Source organism: Triticum aestivum, chromosome 2A, assembly GCF_018294505.1.
Source record: "Triticum aestivum cultivar Chinese Spring chromosome 2A, IWGSC CS RefSeq v2.1, whole genome shotgun sequence".
NCBI classification, from domain to species: Eukaryota; Viridiplantae; Streptophyta; class Magnoliopsida; order Poales; family Poaceae; genus Triticum; species Triticum aestivum.
Genome location: NC_057797.1, coordinates 737,007,252 through 737,019,462, shown reverse-complemented (window position 1 = coordinate 737,019,462; position 12,211 = coordinate 737,007,252). Strand labels below are relative to the sequence as shown.

The 12,211-nt window shown below is 49.6% G+C and overlaps 1 protein-coding gene across 2 annotated transcripts; it reads left to right on the top strand.

Moving 5' to 3' along the window:
* The first annotated feature begins 7,315 nt into the window (after nt 1-7,315).
* LOC123190707 (G-type lectin S-receptor-like serine/threonine-protein kinase SD2-5) lies at nt 7,316-10,335 on the top strand. Of its 2 annotated transcripts, XM_044603405.1 has the most exons (3): nt 7,316-7,887; nt 8,678-8,743; nt 8,879-10,335. In XM_044603405.1, exons 2-3 carry the CDS (start codon nt 8,719-8,721, stop codon nt 10,210-10,212), a joined length of 1,359 nt encoding a protein of 452 aa, XP_044459340.1. In that variant the 5' UTR covers nt 7,316-7,887; nt 8,678-8,718; the 3' UTR covers nt 10,213-10,335. The 2 variants fall into 2 exon arrangements, with proteins under 2 accessions (XP_044459340.1, XP_044459341.1); XM_044603406.1 differs by lacking the exon at nt 7,316-7,887 and having other exon boundaries at nt 7,951-8,743.
* The last annotated feature ends 1,876 nt before the right edge of the window (nt 10,336-12,211 follow it).

Sequence of the window (12,211 nt, the reverse complement as noted above, 5' to 3'; positions counted from 1 at the left end):
TATGGATTGTTCTTCGGATCACGAATAAAGTGTCCGGACACCACCGAGGATGCGGGTCTAAACTGCAATCGTCCAGATACCCACGTAAGTAATTTTGCGGCCGAACACGCCATCTTTTCATTTGTCATAACATCATTCTGAAAAAATTGCTCTTGGCCAGGACTGGATAAGAAAGGCGAAGATGATCAGGTGTTCGGCCCCCCTTCCCGAAGGCTCACCGGATCCTGTACTAGCCAGGATGCTTGAGCTCGCACCTTATCAAGTGCCACCAGGGGAAGATAAAGGAAGGAATAAAGAAGCCGAAAGCGTGCCTCACGCATTACTCATCCAAACCGGGGGAATTAGTGTCTCCGCGAAGGAGGATAACCGGGGAGAAGAATCTAAAATTCCCTCTCCCCAAGGAAAGAAGAGGACCGCCTCTGAAGACTTGGAAACAAGGGTTTCCAAACGAGGGAAGAAACCTTCGCCAGGGGGCCCTGCCCCGGAGGGCATCCTTACCGCACAGTGCCTGCCAGGGGATCAACCCTCCACCGAGCTATAAGTGGACCAGAGTACTTTTGGTAAATATATCATGCTTCATCTCCGCACAACAATAACCGAGACATATGTCTTGTAGTTTGGATCATAGCCCTTCTCGACAGAGTTCGTCTTTGATGGATCTTCTTCCGGAGATGATGGAGAGCGAAACGCCTCCCCCTGTTTCCCGCCTCATGAGGCGGACGACCCCGAGGTGTCGTCACGGAGGATTTCTCCTGATCCGCCAAGGCCGGAAGGTAACCCTTCGGTCACCCAAAGTCCGGAGTATTCGGCTCCTAAGGGGAGCAACAGAAAGAGTCCGGAACTGTCCGGTGCACGACCGGACGCACTGATGGGTCTTCTGGAGCAAGCGGCTATCTCAGAGGCACATCGTACTTTAATGGATACGGTGGTTGAAAGGATTTCATTCGCCAAAAGTGGGTTGCATGAAGATTTTATGAGCCTGCTAAAAGGCTTCGAGGTACGCAAAGTAATATATATATATATATATATATATATATATATATATATATATATATATATATATTGACGGTACCGCACACGCTAGGTGTGCCCTATACAGATAGTAGCCTCTGAGACTCTGGTTGATGTCCAGAGGTGGCAAACAAAGGATAATAGTCCCAGGTAATGATCATGCTGCTCACATGTGCAGGCGGCTGAGGGTCCGGTGGCTGGCCGGACTGGTTAGTTTGCCGAACTGAGGCAGCTTGATACGGCACATGCCGACATTGTGCCTGTGAACAAGTGGCTTGACGGGGCACAGGGTACGTATTCTCCGGTGGTCAGTGGTCAACAGATATTAAGAGGAGCATGATGCTAGTATCTATAACATGCTGTGATTGCAGATGGAGCTGCCGCCATGGAGACCCTTCTGGCGGAGCTTGCCCAAGCCAAGGAACAAGCCAGGAGAAGTGATGCGGCCACCCTAAAGGCGGCCGAAGAGTTAAGAGCCGAACAGGCTGCTCATCGCCAAAGCGAAGATAAAATAGCCAAGATGGTTGTTGAGCTGAAGGATGCCGCCGCCCGGTATGAGCTTCTTGATAAGGAAAGCCAAGAGAAAACGGCAGACCTGAAGAAAGCCATGGTAGCAGCCAAGGAGACCCGCTCTAAAATCAAAGCGACGAAGGAGGAGCTTTGTCAAGCCGGAGATATCACGGCTGGGAAGTCCTTTTTGTTGCGGATGAAGTTTGGAGATCCGAAGTATGCCCCTCTGGATCAGTTATGGAGTGCTGCAGACACGTACTTGGACTTGGCAACGAGTGCTGCTGATGCGACTGAGTTTTTCAAAGATCAAAAAGTTCACGAAATGGAAAAGTTGTTATGGTCGCAATTCAGTGCTCCAACGCGTCCGCTGCTGTTAAATGAGCAAATGGCCAAGTGGGCTGAGCTCCATAGGTTGTCCGGACTTGCCATAAGGTCTGTCGTGGATCATCTTTGGCCAGAAGGACCAAGGCCAAATAGTTATTTTGGTTTAGTGCAACTATTCCTTGGTGATGTGCCACATATCGATGCTTTAAAGAGGTCGGCGTGCATGGAGGGTGCGGATGGCTCTTGCCCGTGTTAAGACATACTGGGCAGAGATGGATGCCACCGCTATTGCAACCCGGGGTCTGGCCGTAGGCTAGGTCTCGGCCAAGCACTATTTTGAAGAAGTCCTAGAAGGCACTCGTTTAATAGAGGCTCAGTGCTCGAAGAGTATCATGTTCGAGTGACATGTATCCCAATTGTAAAAACAATGCTATTTGGATTATAAAGGATGTGTTTATACTTTTGCCTGAAAGTATTATGATGCCTCCTGTGCGGCCGTTTATGTATGTATATAACCTGAAAGTTTGCAATCGTCGGCTTTAGCCCCCACGCATATAATGCGGGGGTGTTCGGAAAAGCGCGTATTCACACTTGATCCAACGTCTTGGTCCATTAAGGAGGTGATAGCGCGGTGAACAAGGCAATCGGACTATATTGCTTTAACACTTTCACTTAGCCATAGGAGTTTGACAGTGGGGCTGCTATATAGCCCCTGGTACTTCCGCGCTTATCCGAATACGGTGCGCGTACATACATGACCGGGAAACCGGTCCTTCGTTAATGCGGAGGAATCGCGAAGATTCCGCTGAGTCCTCGAGTGGTTGACCAGTCTCGCGCTTTATCATGACAGACAGTTTTCGGCTTTCTCTACTGAGGTGCTCATCCAGATGAACCAGGGCACAATCGCAGTAGTTCTTCCGGTGCCACCTTAGCCGATAGAGCGGAACGTAAGGTAGCAAAACACGGGAGCCGGGCAAACCCAACTATTGACCAAAGACATGATTCATAGTTGATGCATATAAGGCCAAACTTGCGACGCCGAACACTCCCTAAGGTATTCGGTCTTTACTACGTATACTGGGCTGAGTAACGCCTTCGATAATAAGCCCTCAATTTCCAGGTACGTGCATTAGTCTGACGTGACGAAATGCCAATAACGCCAGCATCCCTCTTGGTTATGTTGAGTATCCGGTGGGTGTGAAGCAACAAGAGACAGTAAAAAAGTTTTGCACAGAGTCTTAATCTAAAAAGAAACCTTTGAACGGGGCCCTGTTGCACGTCTGCGCATGTGTCTCCGTTGTGCCGTATCCTGGAAGGGTGTAGCATGATGATCATCTGCAAGAGAGAAAAGCCCAGGTGAAAGTTTTCGTGAGAAAAATTGGTTATTCTTAATAAACCATTAAAATTCAATCTAGATAAGGTCAAGCCGAATTGTAGTCCTTTTTGCATGTGGGAAGCCCCTAGCACCACCTATGGGGGTATATCCATCGACCCAGTCTTAGGTTTATCTGAGTTGTTACAGCTAGTGGTGCGCCGGACTCGTCTAGCCGTGTCCGCGGTCTTGACGACCGATCATTTATTCTGGTTGGAGAGGTCATTCAGTGTTCGGCTGCTAAAGCCGCCACACATTCTTCCGCACGTAAGGAACGCTCTGTGTTTCCGCTAACTATGATGATGCCACGTGGACCGGGCATCTTAAGCTTAAGATAAGCGTAATGCAGTATTGCATTAAAACGAGAGAAGGCCGTTCTTCCGAGTAGTGCTTGATAGTCGCTTCGGAATGGAGCGATGTCGAAGGTTAACTTTTCACTTCGGAAGTTGTCGGGAGAACCGAATACAACCTCTAGTACTAGAGAGCCCGTGCAGCGGGCCTCTGGGCCTGATATTACTCCTTTAAAGGTAGTATTGCTTTGGCTGATTCTTGTCAGGTCTATCCCCATTTTGCGGACCGTGTCCTGATATATCAGATTAAGACTACTGCCGCCGTCCATAAGGACTCGGGTGAGATGGTATCCGTCAATTATTGGGTCTAGTACCAAGGCAGCTGATCCTCCATGCCGGATACTAGTTGGGTGATCCCTGTGATCAAAAGTGATCGGGCAGGCCGACCAAGGGTTGAACTTGGGGGTGATGGGCTCCATGGCGCATACGTCTCGGAGTGCATGTTTGCTCCTCCTCTTCGTTACGCGAATCATGTTCACTGTTTTGACCTCTGGTGGGAATTTTTTCTGTCTCCTAGTGTTTTGCTGGCAAGGCTCATCCGCGTCTTCACTTGGTGTCTCCCTCCCCTTGTGTTCGGTGTTTAGCTTGTCGGCCTGCTTGAAGACCCAGCATTCTCTATTGGTGTGATTTGCCGGTTTGTCGGAGGTGCCATGAATCTAACATAATCTGTCTAGAATCTTGTTTAGGCTGGACGGTCCATCTCTTCTGCCTTTGAATGGCTTTTTCCGTTGACCGGGTCGAGAGCCCATGATCCGGCGTTTACCGCCGTGTTGTCTGGGCTGTCTTCATTGTTTCGACGCTTGCTTTTATTGCGTCGTGGTTTTCCATTGCCATCCCTGGCTTCGGATGTGCCTGTGTCGCTGGTGCCACTATGGGCCAGCCAACTATCTTCGCCCGCGCAAACGCGGGTCATAAGGCTTGTTAGGGCTGCCATTTTCCACGGTTTTTCCTGGCTGAGGTGTCTGGCGAGCCATTCATCCCGTACACTGTGTTTGAAAGCCGCTAAGGCTTCGGCGTCCGGGCAGTCGACAATTTGATTCTTCTTAGCGAGGAATATGTTCCAAAGCTTTCGGGCTGACTCTCCGGGCTATTGAATTATATGACTTAAATCGTATGCATCTGGAGGTCGGACATAGGTCCCTTGAAAAATAGCCCTAAAAGCATCCTCAAGCTCTTCCCAACTTCCAATTGAGTTTTTGGGGAGGCTCTTCAGCCAGTGTCGAGCGGGTCCTTTCAACTTGAGGGGCAAGTATTTGATGGCGTGGAGATCATCTCCGCGAGCCATGTGGATATGAAGGATAAAGTCCTCAATCCAGACCCCAGGGCATGTCATTCCGTCGTATGCCTCTATGTTCACGGGTTTGAATCCTTCTGGAAATTCGTGATCCCGAACCTCATCGGTGAAGCATAGGGGGTGCGCGGCACCCCTGTATTTGGATGTGTCATGGCATTCTGACGGTTGTAGTGTTCGTTTTTGATTCTGTGCCGGAGCGCGCTTCCTAGATCCATAGATGGAACTGGTCATACCGGCTTTTTGGTGTAAGTCCTCACGTAAATCGTGTGCTGACTTATGTGCGACATCGTTAGACGCCCTATCGCGGCCACGGGGTGGTCGATCCGGCTGATCGACCATTTTATTTTTCGACTGTATAGGCTCTAAAGCCTCGTCATCGAATTCAGGCAGCAGCGTGCGCTTTGGATAGCTCTTTGTGTGGCGTCTGCCATCGTACTTTTCTTCAGTATCAAGCACTTTGTTCCATCTACTGTTGAGTGTATTTTGCGCGGCCTTAAGCCTTTGCTTCTGCTTCTTTAGACTCCTCGCGATGGCAATAAGCCTTCTGTGGAGGTCCTCTTGCTCCAAGTGCCTTCGGGGATGATGTGTGCATCGTCATCCGGACTGTTCTCCTCTCCGGAGACAGGTTGATGAGCTTTAACCTCGGCGTCGCCGTGATGGGACAGCGGCTCCGTACTATGTTCGTCGTCCGCTGGTTCATCCTGCTCTGTCGCTGGGTCCATCTGGTCGTCGTTTTCTTTGGAGTCGACCGGGGTATTATTCTTTCTTGCGCTGTTATCGCTGTTTTTGCCGAGGCGGGATTTGGAGCGGAGCCTACGTCGTCGCTTTGGTTGCTTCTCGAGGGGATTATCCTTTGCTGCATCCTTCCGTTCCTCGTCATTGTTTTCTTTGGGTGTATCCATCATGTATATATCGTGTGATGAAGTGGCTGTCCAGCTCCCTGTGGGCGGTGGTTCCCGTTCCTCTCCTGCATCGTTGTCCATACCGTCGATGTCTTCGGAGTCGAAATCAAGCATGTTGGTTAAGTCGCCGGCAGTGACTATTAAGTGGATGGTGGGTGGGGAACGAATTTCTTCATCGTCCGCTTCCCACTCCTGCCGGACATAGTTCGGCCAAGGGCCTTCTGACAAGGAGAGAGACCTTAATGAATTCAGCGCGTCGCCCAGGGGCGAGTGCTGAAAGATATCCGCGGAGGAAAACTCCATAATCGGCGCCCAATCAGATTCGATAGGCACGGACGCAGGCGGTTCGGAGCCCGTGGCCGGGGACGACTCCAAGGGTCCGGCAACACAGGTCTCGTAGGAGGTGAAGTCAGTATTCGGCTCTGTCGCTACTGAGTGTGCGGCCTCCGTGGCGGGGTCCATCCACCCGTCCTCGGACGGCGCGATCTGCTCCGGATCAAGGGCCGGAGTTGCCACAGGTGTGATCTCCCGAACACTGTCTGGCGGCAAAGCTAAGTCATGCTCGTCGTGGCTGTGCGGCGCACCTAACACAGGCTCGAATCCGTCGAAGATCAAGTCTCCGCGGATGTCGGCAGTATAGTTTAAGTTTCCAAATCCGACCTGACGGCCAGGGGCGTAGCTCTCGATCTTCTCCAGATGGCCAAGCGAGTTGGCCCGCAGTGCGAAGCCGCCGAATACGAAGATCTGTCCGGGAAGAAAAACCTCACCCTGGATCGCATAGTTGCCGATGATCGAATGAGCCATCAAGCCTTATGGTGACGACACAGTGGAACTCTCAATGAAAGCACCAATTTCGGTGTCAAAACCGTCGGATCTCGGGTAGGGGTCCCGAACTGTGCGTTTAAGGCGGATGGTAATAGGAGGCGGGGGACACAATGTTTACCCAGGTTCGGGCCCTCTCGATGGAGGTAATACCCTACTTCCTGCTTGATTGATCTTGATGATATGAGTATTACAAGAGTTGATCTACCACGAGATCGTAGAGGCTAAACCCTAGAAGCTAGCCTATGATTATGATTGTTGTTGTCCTACGGACTAAACCCTCCGGTTTATATAGACACCGGAGAGGACCAGGGTTACACAGAGTCGGTTATAAGGAAGGAGATCTACATATCCGAATTGCCAAAGAAGAGTCTCATCCGGACACGGGATAAAGTCTTCAATCTTGTATCTTCATAGTCCAACAGTCCGGTCAAAGTATATAGTCCGGCAGTCCGAGGACCCCATAATTCAGGACTCCCTCACACACCCTATACACAAAAGAAATACTTGTAATTATAACAAAAGGTCAAAAAGATGAAAATATTTTTGATATATGGAGTAAGTCATATGGATTTTTCATTTTAGTTCTCATGTTGTTATTATAACTCAAATTTTCATCAATCAATTCCCATCGCATCGCGAACGGGCTATCCGTAGTACACGATGAAAGTTGAGTCAAACTCGTGCATTTTAGGGTCCACCTTTCCAAATCAAATGCACTCTTCCCGTTCTGTTCTTTCCGAGGAAAAAGTCTACTGAGGGAGCGATATATATATAGAGAGAGAGATGCCGGAGAGGAAAAGTATGCGCTCTCTCCTCCGTCCCTCAGACTGCAGCACTCGCAAGTCGCAACCCCACCATTGGACCACCAGAGCAGAGCTCACACGTCGCCGTCCGTTCCTCGGCCAGGACCGGAAGCTCCCGACGAAGCGCCGGCGTCGCCATCAGAACCAGATGGTTCAGATGACAGATGCCAGTACCACAACCACAACCACGCAGTGGCAGCAGCAGGAAACACCGGCAGACAACTGACGGTAGCTCGAACCTTCGTCACTGATTCGCTTGGCCAGTCAAGGACGGCCGCGCGCGCGCGCTCGTTCACGCGCCTCCTTCCTCCTCCGCGGGTCGCACTCTGGCACGCGCACCTGCTCCGCCTCGCCCGGTCAGAGACGCCCCGACACAGCAGAGCGAGACCCCTCTGATCGCTCTATATCAGACCGATGCTTTAGCTGCGCCAAGGTTCGTCGGCGGTAAAGCGGGAGGAAGATCAGGCAGCAACTGAGAAAGAAGATACTGACACAAGTAAGTTGCTCTACTCTGCCTTCGTATCTTTCAGTTTTCCCTCTTCAGTGTGTACTGTTTGTGTTCCTGTTCTATGGTCATCTGAATTTGCACTTTTGCTTTTGCCGCCGCTAAGTTTCTGAACCCTAACCGTCCGCTTCAGTCGTTTTGTTCTTCTTATTAAAACTGCTATGATCTCTGAATTTGAAACTGCGGACCAGTGTTTTGCGTCTGACGGTCTGAGAGTCCTTTTGAAATGAGCGTCCGCGGGTGGCGGTTTGATCAATTCAGGGTATTATTTGAAGTGGGATTCGATGTCTAGCTCGCCCATTTTGTTTCTAGGCATAAAGATGAGTATCCACCATCCACAGTTTACGAGTCTGAGCTAAACTAGTGTAGCCAAAATGTCAAACCGAGTGCACAAGCGGAGAGCAATGGTTGGTTGCATAGCAGGAGTATCAATCAGTGCCCTGCACCCTTCTTTCTTAATCGTCTGACATATGCCATGACGCAGAGACAGTGTACAAGTCCAAGCACGCTCTACGGCAATCAGTTACCTATAAACTTACTTGTCAGTATGCCGCAAAAAAAAAAAACTTACTTGTCAGTAGCCAGCATTATCACTCCCCTGCAAGAAAAAGTAGCCAGCATTATCGCTAACTCTCCACTAAGCTTGTTAATTAGTTGGCTGTGTGCGTCGTAATGATGCACATGCCGGGGGCTATCCTCCTTTTCTACAAGAAAAAAATTGTTAATTAGACTCCTAGGATTCCTATGCTAGCTTGTCTGACTAATGTCAGATACATTGCAGAAGTGAACTAAGAAGGCCTTGAGAGCTTGGGCAACGCAGACATGTCGGCCGCTGTCACTGCAACTGGTAAGTAAGATACATCTACACCTGGCTAACAGAGTAATTAAGCAGGTCGTTTTAGATGATAATAAGCAGATTAAATTGCTGGGTTTGTTCCTTGATTAGTTTTCCACCAGCTAACTCAGTTTTTGTCTTATCCAGTATCGGCGGTCTGTGCGACCGTGGCAGTAGTGATAACCATCCTGATGATCAGAGGATGCCGCCGTTGGAGGTGGAAAGTTTACAAGAAGTTCATGGCCAAGATCTCCGACGAGGTCAACAGAAGGAACCGAGAGCTGGAAGCATGCGCTGCCGTGAACGATGTGGTGATCGAGATCGGCCCCGTGGAGAAGTTCCTCCACGAGATCCTCAACGAGAAGCCGATGAGGTTCAGCTCGGAGCAGCTGGCGTCGTGCACCGGGGACTACTCCACCGAGCTCGGCTCCGGCGGCTTCGGGGTGGTCTACAAGGGGGAGCTCCCTAACGGGCTGCCGGTGGCGGTGAAGGTGCTCAAGGTGTCCATGAACAAGAAGGTGCAGGAGGGGTTCATGGCGGAGATCGGCACCATCGGCCGGACCTACCACGTGCACCTCGTCAGGCTCTACGGCTTCTGCTTCGACCCCAACACCAAGGCGCTCGTCTACGAGTACCTCGAGAACGGCTCGCTGGAGAAGTACCTCTACCGCGACGGGGAAGGCGCCGGCGAGGGCGGGAGAAAGGAGAGGCTCGAGTGGCGGACGCTGCACAGCATCGCCATCGGCACGGCCAAGGGGATAAGATACCTCCACGAGGAGTGTCAGCAGAGGATCGTGCACTACGACATCAAGCCGGCCAACATCCTCCTCACCGCCGACTTCACGCCCAAGGTGGCGGACTTCGGGCTGGCCAGGCTGGGCGAGCGCGAGAACCCGCACATGTCGTCGCTGACGGGCGGCGGGCGCGGGACGCCAGGATACGCTGCGCCGGAGCTGTGGATGGCGCTGCCCACGACGGAGAAGTGCGACGTGTACAGCTTCGGCATGGTGCTGTTCGAGATCCTGGGGCGGCGCCGGAACTACGACGCCCAGCTGGAGGACGAGAGCCGCGAGTGGTTCCCCAAGTGGGTGTGGGACAAGTACGAGCAGGGGAACATGGAGTCCATCGTGTCCGCGGCCGCCGGCGTCGGGGAGGCGGACCGGGAGAAGGCGGAGACCATGTGCAAGGTGGCGCTGTGGTGCGTGCAGTTCCAGCCGTCGGCGCGGCCGACCATGAGCAGCGTGGTGCGGATGCTGGAGGGGGAGATGGCCATCGTGCCGCCAGTGAACCCGTTCCACTACGTGTCGGGCGGCGGCAGCTCCAGCAGCTGGGCGCTGTCGAGCGGCACCGGCACCGGCACGTTCACGAGCAGCAGCCGTGATACGGGATGGGACAACAAGGTCTCGGCAGCAAGCACTCCTCGTAAGCCGACAGATGAAATGGTGAAAGGTGTCAAGTCCACTGAGCCAGTGACGACATAGGGGTTTTGTCCATTTGTAGTCACGCGTGGAGCTCCACACGGAGGCTTGCTTTGTTTCCAGTTTACATGTAGGAAATGTTTTGTAAATACTTCTTCCGTTCCCAAATATTTATCTTTCTAAACATTTTAAATGAACTATAATATAAGGATGTATATAGACATATTTTAGAGTGTAGATTCACTCATTTTTCTTCGTATGTAGTCACTTGTTGAAATCTCTAGAAAAACAAATATTTAGAAACGAAGGGAGTAGCATTGTAGACTTTCAATTTTAATCTAGCACACGACGATTTAGCTCATAATATGACAATTGCATATCTCTACTATTAAAAGATACTTCCTCCGTAAACTAATATAAGAGCATTTAGATCACTAAAATAGTGATCTAAACGCTCTTATATGAGTTTACAGAGGGAGTAGTTTATTCATTTCTCTTCCATCACTCCCATTGATATATGCCATACGCGCCATTTTCTTTTCAAAGTACACAATAACCCTCATTATTACTTTTCCACACCGACCTCTACCTCATGGTTTCTGTGTAAAGATATCTCTTCCAAGCAATCAACAAAAAAAAATCCAAACCACGCGATAACACTCGTTAATTTATTTCCAAACCAACCCTGCCTCCATGTTTATAGAAAAGAAAACTTACAGAGCAAATAACAAAATAAAAATAAACCACTAATAGAAAAATTCCATTCCAAACAAACAACGAATAGACTCATGTAGTTGTATATACACAATCTCAATCACATCATATCATTCCTTACCTTTGCCTATGGATTCTCTTCTCACTCTGTTTGCCCATTGTATTTGTGTAAGGGGTTGTTGGAATGACTGTATTTGACGGTATTTGTATGTGTACGATGGCAACGGAATTGTCTCTTGTTTTTTTTTCTCATTCTAAGGTCCTGCGGGTACCTAGAAAGTCGTAGATCGATCAAGGAGAAGATATAAGGGCGAGGAGGACGTGGAATGCTATCCCGAACAATAGTGAGAGAAGGGGCTGGTATGCTATTCCGTGGCAACAAATGCGGTGTAGTCATTAAACGCCCAATGCTTTTGTCTGAATGTTTATTCTTAGTAACCGAGGTAATCCCGCGCGACGGTAAGTGCCATCGGTTGGACAACTGACTCTTGATGCAAGTCGCGCACCGATCAGGACATACTTTGAACCCCCCCCCCCCCCCCCCCTCATCGTGTCACAAGCACATCATAGTGGTTGTCTTCTCAAGGTAAGTTGATTATCTCGATGAGATCCCACGCACAAATATAAGATTGTGAGAGTAAGACCTCTTACTCATCCATGTTTTAATACTAGTGTTTACACCCAAAAAGGTTGTTAAAGGTCCACTTGAATAACTAGAATTTAATTTACTAGCAATAACTAGTCAGAGCATTTGTCGTAGTACACATCTTCTCGTGGGTTCAATAAATCAGTGTGACTCCATGGGAAAAGGCACTAGAACGCTCTGCTATCCCAACCGGATCTCCAAGGGTATCATAAACCTAGGCATAAAGGTGGACTAGGGATTCTTAATTTGGAACTCATGAATAAAAAGCCTTGTTAGCGTTTTGAAATTTGGAAACTGTATCTGGACTTCAGCAATCTGTCCTGCTGAATAAATATGTTCCTGATAGTGTATTTCTAGAGCAAAACCCAAAGTGGGAGATCCACAATTTTGGGCTAGCATTCTTAAAGTAAAAGATGTGTTTTATCAATTCTGCAAAAAAAGTTTGGGGGATGGTCATAATACAAGATTTTGGGAAGATGGTGGGTAGATGATAAACCCTTGAAACTAGCTTACCCAGACTACATTTGTTGAGTTTTGATCATGATATAACGGTTGTTGAAGCCATACAAAAAGGCTGGGGTGGGTTCAGAATCAAAAGAACTCTTCATGGGGAGTCTTTGGATCTTTGGAATAGTTTAAAGCATAGCAGATGTTAGGAGGTTGAAATGGGCTTTGGTAAGTATAAAATCAAATGGATGCTGA